A 23,851-nucleotide genomic window follows, 5' to 3' on the forward strand; every position below is an offset into this window, starting at 1 on the left:
AGAGTTTTCTCTCTAGGAAAACCAACTTCTGATTTTGTTACCAACTTTCAGTTTAAGTTGAAACTTAATTTAAGTGAAACTTAATTCACTTAATTTAATTAATTAAACTTTAATTAATTTAATTAAGTTTAATTAATTAAACTTGATTTAAGTGAAACTTAATTCGCTTAATCTGTGAATTACACAGAATCCTATGTAGCCAATGCAACAACAACAAAAAGCTATTTTCTAATAGGTTTCATGATCTTTTAATGAAAAATATGACATGAAATTACTGCTGTGTTATGATTTAGTTATCGTTACCAAAGAATTTCCACAACCAAAAATACTCTATTCAATAATAGAGGAACTTTAATTTCCTAATGTATGTGACAATGTTTGGTGAACTATAAAATTCAACACTAATGCTAACCAACATCTCTACAGTATCGACCACGTGCCAATTACTGTGATAAGAGATGGGCTACGAGGTGAAAAGAAGACTCCAGTGACTCTAGTGAAGCCTATAATACAAAATGTGTTTGACAATGCATGAGTCCTGCCCTAACAAAGCCCGTAATCTGGTACCACACAATTAAGGGCTTCATTTTCCAGTAATTGTTCATGTGTAGCTTTGTCTTTCCAAGCTCCGTAAACAGAGAGTTCTTGTAATCTTCTTTAATACCCCATACTGTAAGGCACATAATAGGCCCCCCAAATAGTGGCTGACTGACTGATTTTTAGGGGGAAAATTAACAAATTACTCTGTTAATGAAATGTCCACAAAGCCACTTTTGTGACTTCTAAAATTGCTTGCAACTTAAAAGTGGAGTCAATAAATATTTATTACAATTATATACGATGATATTATTTTTTAAAAAAAACTTAACTTGTAAATTCTCTTAACATAAAGATAAATACAATATGCAACTTACCTAAGTGCAGAGAATGTAAATCCTTTCAAACCATCTTTGCACCTAAAACAATAGAAATTTACAATGATAAAATAACTTGTTTTGAGATATAAAGTAGTAGTATTAAATAGCTATTAAATTTCTTCCTGAAAATGATTTTCTTTTAAAGGTGAAACTCTTCTAGGACAATGATCTGAGCAGTACAAATGGTCAAACAAATAACAAACAATGAACAGCCATCTTACACAAAATGATTAAAATGATAATGCCTTCCCATGTCGTATTAACATAATTTAAGGCTCAATTCTCAGATTTGCAGGTTGAAGAGAGATTTAAAGTAAATCTTCTAAGGGATCCATGTGGACTTAAAATGAAGGCTGGGAGCGGAGTATTCTTCATTCTAGCCAATCCCTGGGGGAGCAATTTGTTGTGAAGAGAAAGACCACATACACCTGCTGGGTATTATGTACAGGTCAATTCAAGGTCCTGACTTCTCCCTATTTATTAATTCAGTGAATGCAGAGCAATGTAGAGTTGGCAGGCACAAAAAGACTTCAAGTTTAGTTAACAATTTTAACTTCTGAGTAAGCCCAATCCGAACAGATAATGTAGCAAGAGGAATAGGGAGGAGAGCACAGAGAGAAGATTCCAAATATTATTGAGTGCTTACTATTGCTGGGCATTGTTTTGGGCCCTTTATATGTGTCGTCTCGTTCAATTATACCACAACTCTTATGAATAGGTGTTTCTCTACTCCACAGCTGTGCAGAGGCCCCCCAGATGTGGGAACTTCCCCGAGGTCACAAAATAAATAGTAGTCAGAATTCAGGAAAAACAAGAAAAAATGACTTCATCTGACTTAAAAGTTATGGTTTTCTCTTATACCTCCTCCTAAAACAGTGTATTCCTTTTAACTGGGGAAGACTCAAACTACATGGCAACTGGGGTAGGGGGGAGGGGGGGATTCTCACATCTGCAAGAAGTATTTAAACAAGATTTTTAAATGGGGGCATTACTATCCTGGCCTTAATGGTCTGCTCTATAGGTATGATCAAGTTACTAGAGAATCTTTGGGTATCTAGTATCAAAATTCCTGGGAGAAACTATAAAGATTGGTGATATAATGATGCTCTAACATATGTTAATATTAGACACTGGATATTCTTGGACAAAAAGTACAGCCTTAAATCTAACTGGACAATTCTTTCTGTATGCCTTTTATATGAAAGGTCACAAAGGAAATGAACAAAAATATAAGAAATCTATCTAAAAATTTTTAAATATACATTTTTATTGGAGGACATATAGAATCTCAGGAAAAAACTTAATCCATGTGCACTGAGATGTTTTAAAGCACTTAAGAATTCAATTAAGCAACATAATCTACTTTGTGGTCACGTTAACAGTGAGAACGTAACCAGAGAATTTAGCTAACATACTATATAATTATCTACTCTGTATAGAATGAGGATAAAGGCAAAATAATTCATATGTTAAGCTTAAAGTGTGCATGGGAAAATTATAGCATTAAAATTCTTAAAGTTATCTGTTTCCATCTGAAGAAAGTGTTTCTCAGTAATTTAAAACCCATAACTGAGTAATTTCTAGATAGGTGGGGTGGTGAGGGGTTAGGCTGGGAGTCTATTGACTAGAAAACAGAAAGCAGATTGATTAAAAGATTATGTACAACTGGGAACAAATTTTGGCTCTGGTATGTTATTGTTAAAAGATAGCCATTTGTCTTTGTGCAATGTTGAATAGATAAAGGATTCTGACAACTTGGTCTGGTCAGGATTGCATATTTGTGACCTTAAACAATAAATCTAACTGCAGACCAAACATCAAAAAGTAGCTTTCAAATATAAAAGGGCATCTACAAATGAATTTGCAATTTCATTATGATGGAAGTTTGGTTCTTTCAGCAGAACCCTGTGGGAAGCACTTCATATTGATAAAGTCTTAGCATGGATTCAAAAGGGGCTATTCTTCTTTCCATTCATGTGTATAAGGTCTGTTAATGTAATTGAGGGTCAGATGTCTATGTCAAAAGGACAAAAAAGTAATTATTCCCAGAAAAAGAATCTTTAAAATAGTAATACTGCCCTGCATTTTGACACCGAAAGTATTGTCTGAGCCCTAATCTGACTATGAAACACTATTGTAATCTATGTTAAATGTAAAAAGTATGATATAAACATAAAAATTTATACAAAACAGAGCCCATTAAAAGGTGCCTCACTATTTGATGGATTCCGTTATTATAATGTAAATCAAATCACATTCTCCATTCATGTATTAAGGCTCGCTGATTTATTCAACAAATATTGACGGAGTGCCTACTATGTGCAAGCACTGGTTTAGGTTCTAAGGATGTAACAGTGGACAATATAGAATCTCTGCTTGCTTACCACTGACATTCTAGAAGGGGGAAAGATAGGATAAAAAAAAAAAGTAAGTATGTCATGTGGTGATAACTGCTATGGAAAAAGCAAAGCAGGACACGGGGAGAAACAGTGATCAGGTTGGGCCTTTTGTTTGTTTGTTTTTAACATAGTGTAGTCAGGAAGGGCCTCTCTGAGAAGGTGGAATTTGGTAATTTGATCAGAAACCTTACTGAATTGAGGGAAGGGCATTTCAGTCTGAAGGAAGAGCAAGCACAAAGCCCTTGATAAGGAGTCTGCATGGCATGTAAGGAGAACAGCAAGTGCATTACTGCAGCTGGAGGGAAGCAGTGGTAGGAAATGAGGTCACAGTAATAGCTGTGGAGGGAGCGAGGGGTCTACAATTCCTGTAGGCCCTGTAGGCATGGCAAGGACTTGGGAAGGTTCTCAGCAGAGAAGTGACAAGATCTGTCTTAAGTTTTAAGATAATCACTTTGCTGGTTCGAAAATAGACTACAGGAGGGCAAGGTTAGAAGCAAAGAGGCTAATTAGGAGGAGAAATGACTGTGCCTGGACTAGATCACAGTGGCAGAGGTGGAGGGGAGTGGTAAGACTCTGAATGTATTTCAAAAGCAGAATTGGTGGAATTTCTTGATGGTTTCAATGTGGGGTACAAGAGAGAATTTACAAATTATTAAAATATTTTTGGTTTGAGCAAATGGGATAAAATATCCATTTATTGAAGTGAGAAAGAATACAAAAGAAACAGGTTTGAGGAGAAAAATCAAAGTTTTGTTTTAGATATGTTAAGTTTGAGATGCATGTCAGCTATAAATGGAAATGTTAAGGAAGCAAGCAGCTGGCTATATAGATGTGGGTTCAAGGGAGAGGTCTGATTCGTTTATAAGTAGTACTTAAATCCATGGGACTAGATACAATCATCTAGGAATTAAGTGTCAATAAAGAAAATAGTCAAGGACTGAGTATTTTTTATTCCATCATAACCTGTAATGCAGAAAATCTTTTCTATAAAAGAAAAAAAAATCATTTCTCCTAATAAATCCATTCTCTAATATAAAGTCTCATTTTAATTTTTTGAGTGTGCATAAAAATAATGCATTTAACTCATGTATACATAAACTTTCCTATTAAAGTCAGTCTATGCAAATGACATAAATAACTAGTATGACTCAATCCACAGTTACTGAATCTCTACATTTGCAATGTTCTGTGCTATGTACGATACAAAACAAAGCCAGGAGACACAAAGAGGAAAAAGAATTTGCAGCATTATATCAAACAACTTAGCTGATAAACAACTAATCATAGAGGGTCAGGTTGGAATTACATATTATATACAAGAAAGTATAAAGAAGTATAAAGAAGTTTAACGTTATTATTATTAGAATAATTCTCTTGGTCAATGCCAGTGGGAGAGAACCCACTAAGATAATTTTTTTCAATTAGAAATATAAATGATAGTAAAATGAACAATTTTGCCCCAAAAGATTCTTTATCTCATTCTTAATTTCCATACTTCTACCTTTATCACAACATTGTACCAGCAGATGTCACTAGTAAGCCATTTTTGGAAAAATTTCTGGCTCTTTGATGTGGTTTCTATATCAAACATTTTGTTGCACATTTTCATTTAAAAACAAATTCACAGGCATTCAAAATATGAATTTTGAATAAATTTTAGTTAAATTGCATTAAATTCCCCCAAGTAAATATCATAAATATGAGACTTGTAACGATAGGTGACATTCCTGTTCCTATTATTGCATATAGTTATAAAATCTCTAAGAACACCCTACCATTTGGCACCAACATCGAATTTGATGGTGTAAATGTGCTGCTTTACTATATGCTTTCTAGTAACCTGAAAACTCTGAGAACTATTTTGACTCCTAAAATTTTTTTGTCTAGTCAGTTTTCATTTATTTGGTAAATATAATAGATATAAAAAACTGTACTTTTATAAATCTCCTTTTACATATTTCTAAGGCAGTGCATGATGCTATGGAAAGACTCTTGATATGAACAATGAAACAGATACTAGTCATAACTTCCCTATCAACCTAGAGCAAATCACTTAATTTAAGGGCTTAATCTCATTGCCTCCTAAAAAAGAGCCTGGAAGTAAATGACCTCCATAACTGGCTCATTAAATGATTTCTAATTCTGAAATTTCATCACTTACTATAATTTTATTTAGTGACACTATTATTATTTGAAATAATAATGAAAAATAAAAATTATTCTAAATCACTCATAAATAATGATCTTCTAACGTCAAGAATTTTTTAAAAAAACAGTAACATACAAGCAAAACCCTGAATTTGTTTTGAGATTACTGGCTGCTACTAATATTATTTCATTTGCTTATTGCTTTATAAAACTTAGACATGGAACTTATTCCTGGCAAAGGTTCAAAGACAACCTTTTTCTTTTTTTTTGAAATTAAAGCCTTTCCACTTTTATTGGCATTGATAAATAATATCAATCAATTCACTGACAATACGAGTCTTTGAAATACCTTTTGCTGGGCAGGGGAATAGGACTTATTCATCTAATTAGGCACGTATCTCCATTTTAGAAATAAAATATTTTGCATATATTTTTCTTTGTAATTAAATCTAAAAAAAACTGTAGAATTGGGGAAAATAGCCTTTATAACCCTTTAGAAAAAAATCTTTTTTAACTTTAAGATTACAAGACGAACTACTGAGATGATATATACACTACAGAAATGATGTTAAGTATTGATACAACAAGCAATTCTACAGATATAATCTCAATAATGATAAAAGATTACATTATTGCTATACGAAGCATCAATGCTAAAATATTATTAATGATAAAATATAAAATGCTGTTTATTATATACTATAGAAAGTTAGAGAAAGTGGTCAAAAGGATACACCCCAAACAGTTGTTAGCAGGCTACCTATTGAAGTAGGATGGGTTAAAAGACATGAAGGAAGAATAGAACTTTTTACTATGTTCATATATCATTTAAAATTTTTTACAAGTATACATTTAAATATTATTTGTGTAGTTTGTTTAATTAAAAACATCAATATCTGAACATTTAGGAACAGATTAAACAGTGTAAAAGTTATTCATCTCTATTTCACCAATACTATGGCAGAGAACATACGACTCGGTCAACTTTACTAATACTACTACTGTAAAAGTTTTGCTAGAAGGCATAAAGTTACTAACTGAAACAAATGATATAGATAGAATTTTCTGAAACTATGATCCCAATGAACATGGATAACTATGTGACCACAATGACAAAAAAAGAAACACTCATTAAGTATCAATGTCAGAGTTCTTTTGTCCTTTTTTTACTCATTGAATTGGTTAGAAGGAAACTCACATATTGGTTAAATATTACAGCATCTATCTTTATTCACTCTACAATCATTTATCAGGCACCTAACATACAGAAGACACTGTGCTGCAGATCATTTAAGTAATGCAAAGATAAATTATATACAATCTCTGATCATTAAAAAAGATATCTGCATAGTTATGTATATGTTCGTCAAATAAATGAAAATAATCTTGGCTAAAACTTCTGGCACACAATTTCCTGTATCAGTAGTGCTTTCCAAGAGCTTAATTACTTTATTTGTACTTTATGAGTTCAGCTTCAAATTTCTTTAGTCCTGCATTTTACATCATGTATCTCCTTAAAGTATTTGATTTGAGAAAAGTAGTATGGATCTTCTTCCACTTATGACGGAGATTATGTCCCAATAAATCCATCCCAAGTTGAAAATATCATTAAGTCGAAAATGCAGGGCTTCCCTGGTGGCTCAGTAGTTAAGAATCCGCCTGCCAATGCAGGGGACACGGGTTCGAGCCCTGGTCCGGGAAGATCCCACATGCCCTGAGCAACTAAGCCCATGCGCCGCAACTAAGCCCATGCGCCACAACTACTGAGCCTGAGCTCTAGAGCCTGCAAGCCACGACTAAGCCCGCGTGCTGCAGCTACTGAAGCCCGTATGCCTAGAGCCCATGCTCCAAAACAAAGAGAATCCACTGCAGTGAGAACCCCACACACCACAATGAAGAGTAGCCCCCGCTCACCGCAACTAGAGAAAGCCCACGTGCAGCAACGAAGACCCAATGCAGCCATAAATAAATAAATAAATAAATAGATAGATAGATATATAGATGGGTAAATAAATTTTTAAAAAAACAAAATGTATTTAATACACTTAACAAACCAAACATCATAGCTGAGCTTAGCCTAGCCTACCTTAAACGTACTCAGAACACTTATATCAGCCTACAGTTGGGGAAAGTCATCTAACACAAAGCCCATTTTATAATAAAGTTTTGAATATCTCACATAATTTATTGAATATCATATGGAAAGTGAAATCCAAATGGTTGTATGGGTACAGAATGGTAGTAAGTATTGGTCATTTACCCTTTTGATTTGTGTGGCTCACTGGGAGCTGCTGCCCAACATCAATAGGGAGGATCATAACGAACACTGCTAGCTTAGGAAAAGATCAAAATTCAAAGTATGGTTTCTACCAAATATGCAATGCTTTGACACCATTGTAAAGTTGAAATATCCTAAGTTGAACCATTGTAACTCAGTGACCATCTGCATATGCAAAAGCACAACTGAAGATACTAAAAATAATTGGCGAAAACAAAGACAAACTGGATTTAAAACAGTCGTGCATACTGATGATTATTAAAATATTCTATTCTATTGATTATATCATAATCACCTAAGTCATTCAGAATCAAAAATAGAAGTTACATTATTATAATATGTGAACAAAATTATTTAAAACAGAAAATGCTTAGGGACTTCCTTGGTGGTGCAGTGGTTAAGACTCTGCACTCCCAATGCAGGGGGCCCAGGTTCGCTCCCTGGTCAGGAACTAGATCCCACATGCATGCTGCAACTAAGAGTTTGCATGTCACAACTAAGGAGCCTGCCTGACGCAACTAAGGAGCCCATGTGCCACAACTAAGGAGCCTGCGAGCCGCAACTAAGGAGCCCACATGCTGCAACTAAGACCCAGCACAACGAAATAAATATTTTTTTTAAAAAAAGAAAATGCTTAAACTTCAAGCATATTGGAGGTATGAAAAGAATGACATAAGAACTTAATTATAAATAACAGTTACAGACAATAGTTGGATCTTCAAAATTTTGATTTGTCTAATTATGTAATTATCATTGGTACTAAAAACAAATACATTTAGGGCTTCCCTGGTGGCGCAGTGGTTGAGAATCTGCCTGCTAATGCAGGGGACACGGGTTCGAGCCCTGGTCTGGGAAGATCCCACATGCCGCAGAGCAACTGGGCCTGTGAGCCACAACTACTGAGCCTGCGCGTCTGGAGCCTGTGCTCTGCAACAAGAGAGGCCGCGATAGTGAGAGGCCCGCGCACCGCGATGAAGAGTGGCCCCCGCTCGCCACAACTAGAGAAAGCCCTCGCACGAAATGAAGACCCAACACAGCCAAAAATAAATAAATAAATAAATAAATAAATAAATAAATAAATAAATAAAATTTATTAAAAAAAAAAAAACAAATACATTTGGAGTGCATACAACTGAAAAGTTTAATTTAAAAGTTAAAAAAAAAAGAACGCCTATCTAAATGCCTTGAATTTTTGTTTCACAGTTGTCTTCATTATAAAGAAAACACATACCATTTTATATAGTTTTTTTAAGTTAAATTTTTTTTATTTTGTTTTTAAAATCCCACATGAAAGAATAAACCACTTTTTCTAATCAATTTACCTAACCTGTTTTCAGGTGTAGAAGCTTACCTTAGTACTCAGCTATAATTTAGTAACTGAAACTTGATCAGCAACTATAGATTTTGATTGACACCTGTTTATCAGAAGAATATCGGAAAAATTGACATGGAATTAATTTAAAGATTTTATTTTAGTTTTGTTTTTAAAAAAATCTGCAGTGTCCTAATCACATATGTACACTCCAACAGGTTAAATCAATCATTTCAATTTACTACTCAGAAGCTGTGATGTGCAATTAAAATACACTACATTGCTTACATACACACAACAGGTTTTTCCTCTTAAGTCTACTATTGTTTGAAGAATAAAACAGACTCAGAGAGCTCGGTTTCAACCCACATACGGCACTTAATATGAGAAAACAAAATAACTAATATTATGTTCCTACTTTAAGAAAGCTCACATACAAAAATCTGAAATTGGAACAGCAACAGATGAAGAAATTTGTGGAAGATTATTTTGTTTGCTTCATGAACTCATCATATATCTTCCAAATAATTTTCAATTGGATTCCTTTAAATAGTGAATTTTCCCAGTACGTTAAAAATATTATTTTTGATTCTGGTAAATATTTTACAGTACATTTATTTCATACAGAATGGAACACTGGTGCTTAGCTTTGTTCTCAATAACCTAAGGAAAGCTGCTGAAGCAAGGCAGCAGTTATGGGTAATCAAGTGTGATTGTAAGTCCCCAGATGATTATTGTGTACTTTTTTCTAGTGTGTCCTAAATACAAATTGGAAACATTTGGATTCAAACTTACAGTAACAACTCCAATAGAATCAGATTTCTCCTTAAACTTGGAGAGGCTGGAACTGCTTTTGCTTTAAAATCCAAACTAAGGAAGGTCATGCTCCAAGCTGTCTTCAATTGCTAAGAAACCAAGAATCACCTTCAGACTGTTTCTAAAAGAAATGTTAATTAGGATGAATTTCCCTCTCAAAATGAACTGGTAATAGCAATGCTAGTCGAACTTTAAAATACTTGTAAAAAGAGCAGATTTTAGCTCCAATGGACCTAAACTGTTTGCAGTTCCAAAGGAAATGGCACATGTTTACACTTGACAAATTAACAATAGGCAAAAACCAAATTTAAGATCAAAATGGTGCTTTATATAAATTCAAGAAAAAACTTAGCAAGTTTCTTAAAATCATGGCATTGCTATGGACAAAAATTATTTACATTAAACAAAATTATAACCACAATACTGAACCAATCTATTTTTTAAAGACCTCAAGATTGGCAAGTATTTTCATTTTTTCCCCTCCTATAATGGTTGGGAAAAGGATGAAAACAAATGTTTTCAATTATATAGAATCTTTGAATCAACATTAATTTATTTTCAAATGCACATTGGTATCTGTCATTAAAATAATATGGCAATTGGTTTTCATACTGAACAAAATGAGCAGCTATTTAGGCTATACTTTTTCATAAAGTTATGCTTATTTAATATCAAAGTTCAAATCTAAAATAAAATATTTTGCTCCATCTCCGGATAATGGAGCAAAAACAGTATTTTGGATGCTTTTGGAAAACTATAATTTTTTGATTAACTGAGGACTATAGAGTATCCTAACTTTAAAATAAAAATTTTCGTTTAGGGGCTTCCTTGGTGGTGCAGTGGTTGAGAATCTGCCTGCTAATGCAGGGGACACGGGTTCGAGCCCTGGTCTGGGAAGATCCCACATGCCGCGGAGCAACTGGGCCCGTGAGCCACAGCTACTGAGCCTGCACGTCTGGAGCCTATGCTCCGCAACAAGAGAGGCCGCGATAGTGAGAGGCCCGCGCACCGCGATGAAGAGTGGCCCCCGCTTGCCGCAACTGGAGAAAGCCCTAGCACAGAAACGAAGACCCAACATAGCAATCAATCAACTAATCAATAAATAAATCTTTAAAAAATAAAAAAAAATTACAAAAAGTCTTGAAAATGTTTATAAAAAAATTTTTTTTTCATTTAAAAACTACAGTTTACTTCATTCATCTCAAAGATTATGAACTTAATTTGTGTTATGTATGACAGAAATTGGGCAAGTTAACATATTGGAATCTTCCTGGACTATCAATGGTACTAGAAAAATGAAATATTGGAACTAAAGTAACCTGAGAGAATTATATTTTACAGATTAAGAAACCAAGGTCCAGGGAGATAAGTGATTTGCCCCCAAACAGAGTTTGGTCCAAGACATCCTCACACAACAATAAAATCATTTTACACCCCAATCAACTAACTCTCTGTGCCTGCTGGGATCTCACTGTGGAGAAGAAATACTACAGGGAAGAAGAGGAGGGGTCTTAGGCTGTAGGAGAGAAACCACAAATCACCTGAATGAAGGGAGAGAGCCAAATCCTTCCAACTGACATTATGCAAAGACTTTACAAGGGACGGAAGAGCATGGATAGTTTTGAAGGAACCAATTTCCTGTTCCTCTTTTCCACATGTCCTCCCATCGAAACATGTGGCCTGACTTTGGTCAGGACTCCATGCTGGCTTCTCTCATGCACCTCCCTCTTCACAATAGTTATTTTTTGCATCAGTCTCTCCAAAATTTCCTGGACAATCACAAGGCCGACCCTTGGTATTAATCTGCCACTTCTAGCAATTTAAATTCCAAAAGCACCTCAATCCCAGACATGAGTACAAAAAACAGGACTGAAACGAAGTTTTATTGTGTTTTCTATTATACACTACATAAGAAATTGGACTTCTGAAAGAAATTCATGAGATCACTTCTTCCTTATCTGTCTCTCAGTAGCAAACTGTGTTAGTAGTTACTTTCAGACACATTTCACACTTTCTCACCTCCCTCATTTTGGTCATCCTGGTCCTTCCATATGCAATCCCCTCTTTAACCACCCTCCCTTTTCAAGAGAATTCCTACCAAGTCCATCAGGGATGGCAATTTCTCCCACAATTAGATGGGTCTGTTTCTTTCTCAAACTTCCTTTGCTCTTTGTATATTTTTGGCAGTTTTTTATTTGGCTCTGGCTAATGTGATAGTAATATCCATAGTTATCTAATCCACTCTTCCAAATATAGGGTTTCTTATGGCATTTTGTGTGTCCGTGTCCCAGAAATCAAAGGCAGTTTATAGAGTTTACTTCTTTCAACAATGAGGCTGGGAAATATTCTGCATCTTGTTATCAGAGCATTTACTGTGTAATTAAGGTATCTAGAAATATAAACAGACCGTATTAGTCAGGAAAGGATAGGTCAGTGTTTCTCAAAGTGTGGACCACTTGGAACACCATCAGCATCAGATGATAATAACTTGTTAGAAATAAAAATATTGGTTGCCACCCCAGGTCTACTGAATTCAGAAACTCCAAGAGTGGGGCCCAACCTGTACAATCTGCGTTTTAACAAAATCTCCATGTGATTCCAATAAAATTTCAATGGTTTCAACAACAAAAGTTTATTTCTTGCTCATGCTGTCAAACAAGGGTTGGCTATGGCTCAACTACATGTCGTCTTTATTTTGGACCTTAGCGTGATGGAGAAGTGTCTATTCAGATCTGCTGATTGTCAAAGCAGGGAAAAAAAGAGAATACAGGACACTGTGTTCTGGCTCCAAAGCTTCTGCTCAAAAGTAAGCATAAGCCATTTCCACTCATATTTCATTAGCCAAAGCAAATCTAAGGCCAGGCATGATGTAGGGCAGGGAGTATAACGCTTCCCCAGGGAGAGGCAGCAAAGGGTTTTGAACAATAACATAGCCTACTATAACACGCCAAGCATATTTTTGTTGAAGATCAATTGTATTCGTTTATAATATTTAAGGAAATTCAAGGCATAATTCCCCTTTTCCTCCCAAATCCTACAATCATTTAGTCTTTTACACAATAACTTCAATATTTGACTTTAAGTATGATAATTCTTAAAATCTGTTACTGATTTCAGAAATAAGCTTGTCTACAACATATTAATTAGTATTTTATATACATGCATAAATGTGTGTGTGTGTGTGTGTGTGTGTGTGTGTACTCTGAGCTCCATTTTTTTTTCTAATTACTAAAGCATTCAGGAATTTCACATTGTTCAGCTATGTATTCCAAGTGCCTATATCAGTGCATAGCATATAAGTCACTCAATAAATATATGTTGAAAGAAAGAAATTTTTATCTGTGTAGTAACTGAAAACACTGTATTTTTGAGTAATTATATTTCTAATTGGGTACCATGTTTCTTGGATTCATTTTTTTAACAGCAATTCTAATAAGCTTTTTAAAAATATTTAGTTTCTAAAAAATGTGTTTATTTTAAAATCAGCTACCCATTACTTATTAACTCCCAGTGTTCATCCTTAATATAAATTTGTATTCGTTTTTTCACTGATAATTTGGTATGAATTTACACTTAGACATAAATGTGCATAAATAGGAGTCTAAAAAGGAGTCTCTAATCTTTCTGAATGAGGAGCTATTTTTTAACACCCCAAATCAAATATAACAGTGACTGTAATATAAAACTATCAAGTCCAAAAGGCAGGAATGGGAATGCAGCTATAGGCATGTTTACACTGAACTAGGAGTTGTACCTGAATAAAAGAGGTGAGACCATAAAGTTTGTAGGCTGGGGCATTATTCACATTCATTCACTCATTTACGCAGTTAAATATTTCACAAATATATACTATGAGTCAACTATGTACCAGGCAGTTTGCCAAGGACTGGGGATAGCCAGCGTCCGTGTTCTCCAAGAGTTCACAATCCAGCGGGGTATACATGTAAGTGAAAAGTGCATCTACATTACAGGAAATACCTTAATATAAAGCACACAGTGCTAAAGGAGCACAAAGGAGAGGTGTCTAACCCTGGCTTGGTCATGGAAGGCTACCCAGGAAAAAAAAGAGATATTTAAGGTGGTACGTAAAGGAAGAAGTGGAGGAAGAACGCAGAGAAGGACAATATATATAAGACTTAAAAAAGAGAGCACATTGGGTATTCTGGGAACTGAAGAGGTTTAATGTGAGTGGCACATGGAAAGGAGGAAACAGAGTAGAGAAAGACTGGCATAGGCCAAACCATGTCAAAAATGAGTTTGAACTTTAGCTATAAGGCAAAAGGCCCCATGCCCCAGAAGAATGACAGGACCAGATCTGTGTTTAACAAAGATATTCCAAGTGTAGCTTTCATGACCTAGTACTGAATTCCATCTCATTGTTTATTTTTAAACTATAATCTCACTTAGCAGTATTTGTTTAAACTTTTTAAACATCAACTTACAAACTGAATTCTGTTGAAAGCAACCAATATTAAAGCCATCTAAAAACTTACATTGCTCTTTATTTTGTTTTAATAGATTAAACTATACATCAACTTTAAGACATTTTAATACATTCTGATAGATTAAAAAATTGGTTTAAAAATAATTTTTCAAAACCATGACTAAATGAAGACATAAAGTATTAAACTTTAAGACACTATAAAATTCAGGTAATTAATACTAGCTGTTGTAATAAAAAAAGCCCCAAAAACCCTCGATTTCTCACTTTGCAATCAGGAATTCATCTAGACTATCTCTGCCACAGAGAATAACCTCATTTTCAGCAACCATAATGTAGTTCTAGATATTGCTCTGTGTGTATACAATTAATAGAGTCACATAATTTATTTACTGTGGGAACAGAGAAGGATGGTAGAAACCAAGACTGCCAATAAGGCACTTTGGATGGAATAGTTATATACCTTTGTGTAATTAACACCATATCCAATTCTCTCCTTATTGCGCTTTCCTTCCCATCCCATTGCTGATGTTGAACCAATGTAAAGCTGCAGACAGTCTGAATTTTTCTGCCATCATCTGTAGTCTCTTCAAACTTCTCTCCCAGGTTCCAGGAAAACTGTGTTGTTTTCAATGTGCTCTCAGTTTTTATGGCGAGGTCCCTTCATAGAGGTCCCTTCTATGAGGATCTCATGGGAAATCTTAAGTTTGATGACCCTTATCAGCCTTGTCACTCCATTTTTGAGGATCTTTTTTTGGAAGAGTTGGGCAGGGGAGGGAAGATTAGGGGGCTGGTTACAGGAATAACCTGATATTTTTTGAGAAACTTTAGAAAGTTATTCTACTTTCCCTCAAGCTTTATTAGAAGTGAAATTCTACCAGGGTAGAAAATGAGAATAAAAAGGTTTTAATTCATCAAACTATTTGGAAAAATGAAGTCTTTTGAATATACACATAAAATGTGACAATGGATTTACATGCAAACAGTCATGCTTATCTTAAAGACAAAAACAAAATCCTATCTGACCAGCCTAAATGAGGAACAGGGAGGAATTAAAGGTCATCCAAAACTATAAGGCCCATATTCTTTCAAGGACATCCATTGCAAAACAGAATCAGTAAACAAAAACAAAACCATCTGGAAGGTATTTCTTAGATATCGATCATGTGGCATTGATAATTTCAAAATGCAAGAGAAAGAAAACACAGCTACTCCTACTTGAGCAATGTTTCATTTACTGTATCAGAGCCAACAATGTTAATGACTTAGAACAGTCTTAAGGTCATCATGAATTTCAACAGAGATGATCAATCATCCACAAATAGGTCAGTAGATATATACGGCCTGATATACTGAGATGTTAATTCTTTTCCTTCTAGTTAGTGTTCTCCCATTTTAGACTCCATAATTGATCATGGTAAGACAGTCTGAGAATCTAATTTTTAATTCTGGCTCTTTCACTAAATAGTTACAAGACCTTAAAAAGAAACTTATGTTTCTGATCCTTAGTTTCTTCAAATATAAAGTGAAAAGATGGAACTGAATGATCCTTAGGATTCCTCACAACTTAAAAATTCTGATACAAAATAATCTATAAATATTTATGATTTGCTCAAACTTGAGACAGTCACAATCTGCTTCTAAACTGAATCAATACTAAATTTATATGAGATGGATTGAAACTTTGAATTCTAGGGATCACTGAAGATATCGCTTTATATGTTCTGAGTAGGAAAAAATATTATATAATTAACGTTCTACCCAAAGTAAAATAACTTCTAATACAAGTGAACAAACTAAATACTCAAATGTTCAAAATTATATTTTTACCTTCAGGTGGTTTATCTACTTCTAAATTCGCCTGTAACGTCTATACGTGAAAATTATCTGAGTTCTGTTGAATTAAGAATAAAGTATATTGTTTATATACATCTATATTTGTTACAAGCTGACTTTCTGCAACATGCTCTTGCTTTACCAGTTTTGAAAGGTGGAACATACTCGTGTAATACTTCATAGGAAAATATCTTAGAATATTTAATGTATATATGATCTAATATTCAACAAGAAAATATCTTAGAACATTTAATGAGCCTACATTAGAAATGTTTAAAAATATATTAAAGATAGTAGCAAGATCACATACACACCCACATACACACATATTTAGGATTGTATATGTTATTTTTCAAAGATGAGCAAAACTGGTGTATGGTCACATCTAAGTAGTTCTAATTACATATCAATTCTCTCCTTAAATACCATCCTAGCTAATGTCCATCTCTTGTAATTTTATATTTTCCTTTGCATATGTAAACTGAAATGCTGCTGAGTCAAAAGCAATAATATTATTTAAAAATGCAGAAAATAGTCTTCTTTTCAGTGCTACATAATTAGGGGCCCTGTGGAGACTGGCAGTAGAGAAAAGTGGGTGGAAAACTTTAAAATCCAAACTATCTTGGTTTTTCTCACTGAGACTCTAACTTGATGAAAAATGTATTCTGTCTTCCAACAAGTTTGTACGTGTGGGTCATATTTTAGGTTTTCAGTATCCTGCCAGACAAGCTCTTAATATACAGAGTGATTTTTCTGGCAACAATGTATCAAAACTCAACATTCTTAGAGTTAGTCCAGTGCCCTTTCCTAGAACATATGGTCACCTAACAGCCAAGTGGCTGATAGGCACCACTCACTATAAGCATCAGGTTGATAGCCTGTAACGGTTGCTAGCACTTAAATACAGGAATTTACTTTTGACTTCAAGCCATGCCTTGTTCTGCATCTCATTTTTTCAGAAAAAAGGAAGGGGATTCAAGCTTCAGAGGCAAAATTCCAAAAGGCTAAAGAGGAGGGAGAGTCAAGTGAAAACACAAAAGACAATCAGACAGCAGGACAGAAGAAAATAACAGTCTTGTATTTAGTTTGAAATAAAATTACCCAATGTAATAGTAACACTTCACATACTTTTTTTATAGTAGAAAAATTGTAGGGGCCTGAACATGGAGACAAGGCCTTCTCAAATATCCATTCATTTAAATAAAACAAAAAATGAAGGAGAGGTTAAAGATGATTTGCTCTAGAAATACAACAGATGCTTCTTAGAATTCCTTAAGGGAAAAAAAGATTTCTTTAGAAACCAGTGTACTTACAAATCATATTTTATGGAAGTCTTGTCTAGCCTTCTTTAATATGAGGACATAGAGTTGAAAATACGGTATTTCTTTCTCAAGAGTTCATTCACTCCTGCTAATTCTACACTTGAGTCAGTACAGAATATCTGCCACAAGACAAGATACTTGGGCCTTTCTGAAAAAGTAAGTCAGAAAGTCAGAAGGTAGGAATGTACTGGTGGAACCTGAGAAAGACATGTACGGGGTAGGGCATTAGGGAGCTAATAAGCGGAGAACTGTAGACAGGGAGGAAAGCTTTGAGGCAAGTGAGCAGAGATTGTTAAAAGTCACATTTGTGAAGAAATTTCAAATAAGGCTGGATTTAGCCCTGAAGGCTGCAGCATTGACTCACAAATTCACAATTACCATTTTCCCTTTGCCTACCAGGAAAGGGAGTAGCTGGCAGAATAGTGGGAGTTGAGCCCTGAGGGAATGTGGGAAAGAAACAGACATTGAGAAGGGTTTCATTTTTAGTGTTCAGCAGCTTTCAGACTTGAAAGTTCTGTTGACATTTCTAGCTTGGGAGGGGAAGGCTTCCTGAATTACTGCCACACCCATTCCACCCACTCTAAAGACTGGTCTAGAGACCTATATTCCCCAAAACAGTACAAAACACATTTCATAAATCTCATATCTGGTATCCTTGTTTAAAAATACTCAAGTTTCATTTACTTTGGCTAGTACACTTGAGACCAACTCTATCTACATCATTAGCACAGAACTCGAATGCCCAAAGTAAACAGCATTTACCAAACAATGTCTGGGGGGAAAACGCAGATAAATAATAAGGAGGGACCTGAATAAACTAAAAGCAAGTTAGCTAATATGCCTGGTCCTCAGTTTCTTCCTCCGTGAGACAGGGGGGAAAATAATTAAAATGAGGTAACATACAATCATCTATCAAGAGCAATGCCTGGAACAAGACAGGTTATTCAGTACACGCTAAGTTCCTTTCTCCCCTTCCCTTGGGTCTTGTTTTCTACAATTTATGGTTTTCTCCTTCCTCCCCCCTTGGTGTTGGAACTTTTTTCTGAATCTACAATCTCAGCCTTTAAAAATCTATGTGCAGATTCCAAGTAATGATTTCCATTTTGTGAACAATATCATATATTTGTTCTATTTTTCTTTATAACCATAGTCCATTAGAAGGACTGAAGACTGATAGAACCACAAATATCAATGGACGAGCGAATGAGAAGATCTAAAATGACAATAAAAATAAACAGCAAGGAATAAAGGATACTAGGAGAGGATAGTACCCTTGAAGTCAGTCAACTACTGTCAAAAAGATTAAAAAGACCTCTAAGAACGTGGGTAGGTAATAACAACATTTGTATGGTATTTTATTTGGTCCCCACAACATCCATTTTACAGATAAAAAGACTGAGGTTTGGGAAGAAAAGTGTCTTGTCAAGGATTGTTCGGCTAATAAATTATTAGAGAAGGAACCAGAATTAGAATCTAAGACTTCTGACTCTAAATCCTATATTCTTTCTACTATAGACTTAGTGAAGAAGAACTCAGACTGCAAGAAGCCAAATGCTTTGGATGGAATAAATGGAATCACCGAGATAAAATTAATAAATTTGAGGGTTTTAATAATAAAAGGATGAAGAAAAGCAGGGTAATAGCTGTACCAGCTAGAAAGGTCCAACTTCAGAAATGAGAAGATCTAGGGCTAATGAAAAGTTTAAAGGATTAAACTCTTTGAAAGCAAAGGTAGTTTTTGGTTCATGCCCTGAGAAATAAAAAGGACTTTCCAAGAGTTCTACATTCCAAAATAGCACATTGTAAAATCCTAAATAGAGACCTCAACATCATAACAATCGAAAATAAAATGATGGTTCCAGAACCAATCAGATCAGTCAGAATCATCACAATGCTCGGACCAGAAGGATCTATAGAGAGCATCTCCAGTCTTGTATCTGCTACAGCAACACTGTCCAACAGAAATATAATCCAAGCTGTGTATATAAAATGTTAAATTTGCTAGTAGCCATATTTTAAAAGGTAAAAAAATGTGATTAATTTTAGTAATATATTTCACTTAACCCAATATATCCAAGGTATTATCATGTCAACAGATAATCAACATAAAAGAATTATTAATAAGATATTTACATCTTTTTCCATACTAAGTCTTCAAAAGCTGGTGTGTGCTTTATACGTACAGCACCTTAAATTTGGACTAGCCACATTTCATGTGCTCAGTATCTGTGTTTGGCTGAGGGCTATTATACTGAACAATGCAGTTCAACATAATCACAAAAGTAACTGCAGCCTGCATATAAGTGACTTTCTAAAGATGAAAATTAATAGGGTGGTAAAAGGATGTGTGGTACAACTGTCTTCTCTTCATTGATATTAGAACCATGAAAACCTGATAGAAATCCACAGTAAGTTAATGTGACCATAGTGTAGCTCTAGGGAGTCTAGGGAGTTGATATTGATCAACCGAACCCAATAAGACTGTGATTACAGACATATTTTTTTTAGTGCTGGTGTATAATTTTCAAGGGGGCTTTTCTTCTAAGGATTATAGTCAAGAAGGAAGCAATCATAAATGACCTTTCTAAAAGTAAACTGATAGGTAACCTGATACAAGAAAAGTATTTTATAACTGAGAATTCACATAAGAGAAAGCGAATTGAGATTTTTACAGATGTTCCTTCTGGTACATATGATTTGAATCTGAAAAAAACTGAATTTCTCTTAAAAAAAAAAACAAAAAAAAAAACCTGTGAGAACATCTACAGAAATCTGTAGTCTAAGAGTAATGATGGCTGATACTTTCCCAGAAAATATTATTTCACAGAACTTTTTAAATTTGTGGCATTGTAAAGAAGGCTATGAAGCTTAATTTTAATAATAAACAGAAGAGTTTGACAAGTCATGTAAGTCATAACTAGATGTGAAACTGCTTACGTTTTGGTGAATAAAATAAAAATGCAAAAATTAATGGAATGATTTAGGATACGACAAATCGTATGGTGAGTATGAACAGGAGTCTGTCTCTTCACATTCAGAGGCTGTAACTTCTGAATTAGAAGCACTAAAGGGAGAGTTCTTTTGTTATATGCTGTAGGACTTCACTTAGAGACAGCTTACTGAATTCTCCTGATTTGGCTAGTCAAAATGAGAAAAGTATGAGTAAATTTTTAAACAATATAATTCTTCCTTAAAACTAGCCATTTTTAAAAGCAAATTCTGGAATCTATAATCCTATCAATATAAAAATTTAAGCATAAATAGTGATTTTTTTTTTTAATTTTAATTAATTAATTATTTATTTATTATTTTTGGCTGTGTTGAGTCTTCGTTTCTGTGCGAGGGCTTTCTCTAGTTGCGGTGAGCGGGGGCCACTCTTCATCGCGGTGCGCGGGCCTCTCACTGTCGTGGTCTCTCTTGTTGGGGAGCACAGGCTCCAGACGCGCAGGCTCAGTAGTTGTGGCTCACGGGTCCAGTTGCTCCGCGGCATGTGGGACCTTCCCAGACCAGGGCTCGAACTCGTGTCCCCTGCATTGGCAGGCAGATTCTCAACCACTACACCACCAGGGAAGCCCCATAAATAGTGATTTTTAACATAAAAATCTAAGTAAAATTCTTAGAAACTCAGAAAAACAAAGAATTTAAACTGCTTAAGAAAGACTAGGATAGGCATCTTAACCAGAATTGTCTTTTCAATCTAGATGCTATCTGAAATCTAGACATCCAAGAGAAAAACCTCAAGCAGCTGGAATCCAGCTTAGATACACAAAATAAATCACTTCTGACTGCAATCCACTCTGAAAAGCTCTAATCAGGTTTCCACAAGCAACAAATCAAACAAAACAAAGAACATTAACACTAGTAAACTGGGTTTACTAATTGTGCAGCAAGAGAAAAAATACAAAAGCAATGATGAGATAGACTAGAACACTGTTAAGTCCATGACCATCCATTCAATATCTTTGACCGTTAAGGTCAGAATTTTGTTCCTAATATACTTGTGAAATAAAGATATAGAAGGTTTTCTTGTTCTAGTTCAAATTCTTAAATCATTTATTGGAAACTTAAGTCATTTAAAAAGGTTATAGTTGATAGAGTGTGTGTAATGAACAAGTCATGTAAATATTCATATTCAGACCATCTTTAAAAAAGAGTAGTTACTCTCCCCTGAAAGTAAACAAGACTTTACTTAGCTATCCTGTATTCCAGAGCACACTCACAGGAAAATAAGAGTATTGATCCTGACACTTAGTTTCATGCATTATTTTTTGAAATGTATAACATGCACAAAATTTTCTACTTTCATGAAAAGTTTTTATGTATAACCACCAAAAACAATCATGAAGGGACTTCCCTGGTGGCGCAGTGGTTAAGAATCCACCTGCCAGGGCAGAGGACACGGGTTTGAGCCCTGGTCCAGGAAAATCCCACATGCCGCGGAGCAACTAAGCCCGTACGCCATAACTACTGAGCCTGAGCTCTAGAGCCTGCGAACCACAACTACTGAGCCCGTGGGCCGCAACTACTGAAGCCCGTGCCCCTAGAGCCCGTGCTCTGCAACAAGAGAAGCCACTGCAATGAGAAGCTCCCGCTTGCTGCAACTAGAAGAAAGCCCGCGTGCAGCAACGAGGACCCAACGCAGCCAATAAATAAATAAATAAATAGTTTTTTAAAAAAAGCATGAAATCTAAGCTGTGAATAAAATAAGAAATAAGCTTAGGTAACCGTTTGCAGCTTACTATTATCTTCAGTGGGAAGAAAATACCTTTCCAATGAAAGATTTTTCCTCCAAAATACTTTTTTTTCTTTTTCTTTTTTTTTTGATATAATAAAACTCCCACAACCATGTGAAATAAAATATAGCATGTCTACCATTCTTTAAAAGAGGATGATGGACAAGAGTACGTATCTCCTGTGAGAGAGGGAGAATTAGGAAGGAATTTCTTCCTGATCATTTAGGACTTTCTCAGTTCAATAATCATCTTTTCTCACATACCTAAATAAATGAAACAAATAGGTGAGAATTTTTTCATCCACCCCCTCCCCATAAAGGAACTGGAAATCCAATTTAAAAATGCTGCTTTTCATTAACCTGTTAATAATATAACACATATTTTAGGTGAATGTATAGACTTCACTTATCATTTTATGGAAGAATTTCCCTGTAGTAATTGAAAACTACAGCAATTATGACTTATGCCCTCTCCAATTTGTTTTTTGCATTAACCTCACTATATGCCATGAGGGCCCCCAAATCCCATTCTACTGCTTCTCAATCCTTGTCTTCACCGGTCTGTGTCAGTTATTTAAACTTCAGTTCAAAATGTACTTATAAAATCAGTATTAAAAAATCAGTCTGAAAAGATGTGGATCCAAGGATGGTGACTGCTAGATACTCACCTAATACCATTCCCCCTTTCTACTTTAGTAACAGAAACCCATTATCTAGTTAGGCATGCTACTCTCCAGAATAAAAGACCACAATTCCCAGCTTGTATGGCCATGCGACTAAATTCTGAGCAGTGAGAGGAGAGCAAGAAGTGTTGTGTGGGGCTTTGTCTAAAGAAAGTTGATTTCAATAGGAGCGTCTCTTTTTCTTTTTTTGCCATTCACCTTCCTCCTAGCCTATAAGACAGATACAAAGGCTGGAGTCCTCGCAGCCATCTTAGTATAGGAAGTGATCTTAAGAATGAAGTTTATTCAGAAGGGTGGTGAAACAGTGAGTTAGGACACAATGACTCTGGAGTTACCGTAACAGCTCTGGACCCCCCGCCTGGGGTCCTCTTTTATGTAAGAAGTAAATTTGCCTCATGTTTAAGCCACTGTATTTTAGGTTTTTCCATCTTAAGCACTGAACCCAATTCTAAGTAGTCCATACGACTGAGAAAATAAGAAACAGAATGCAGGAAAGAAAAAGTTTTACCTTTTACAGGTCATATTCTTCCTGACATCACATTAAACCAGTTTAGCATAATGGTTAAAAGCATCTGGGTCCAGGTCCTGGCTCTGTCACTTATAATAGCAACTTAATTAACCTTCTCTTTAAGTTTGCCCACTTATAAAAATAGGGTGATAATAATGGTACCTACCCTTAGAGGGTTGTTTTGAGAATTAATTAACATTTGTAAAGTACTCAAGCAGTGCCTGGCACAATATAAGTGTTATAGATATGTTAGCTCTCATGATTACTACTGATCTAATAAATAGCCTTCATTATATATTTATATTTCAATACTAAGTGGACTTGAGGAAATTGCTCAACACAAGATTTTCTCAAACATATACAGGGTCCAACACTGGAATATGGGCACAGCTAAATATATCTGTTTAATAAAGGTAATTTACTCCACTAGGAAATTCTGGAAAAATATTTCCAAGAAAG

At 35.0% G+C, this 23,851-nt stretch overlaps 1 protein-coding gene across 3 annotated transcripts in view; it reads right to left on the reverse strand.

The window, feature by feature from the left end:
* TMEM135 (transmembrane protein 135) overlaps window positions 1-23,851 on the reverse strand; it is a 244,678-nt gene that overhangs the window by 23,917 nt on the left and 196,910 nt on the right. For all 3 annotated transcript variants that reach the window (XM_059930619.1, XM_059930620.1, XM_059930618.1), the window contains one exon: window positions 915-956. In XM_059930619.1, coding sequence (XP_059786602.1) covers window positions 915-956 — 42 coding nt within the window. The remainder of the gene's footprint in view (window positions 1-914; window positions 957-23,851) is intronic.

The sequence above is a fragment of the Balaenoptera ricei genome, chromosome 8, assembly GCF_028023285.1.
Source record: "Balaenoptera ricei isolate mBalRic1 chromosome 8, mBalRic1.hap2, whole genome shotgun sequence".
NCBI classification, from domain to species: Eukaryota; Metazoa; Chordata; class Mammalia; order Artiodactyla; family Balaenopteridae; genus Balaenoptera; species Balaenoptera ricei.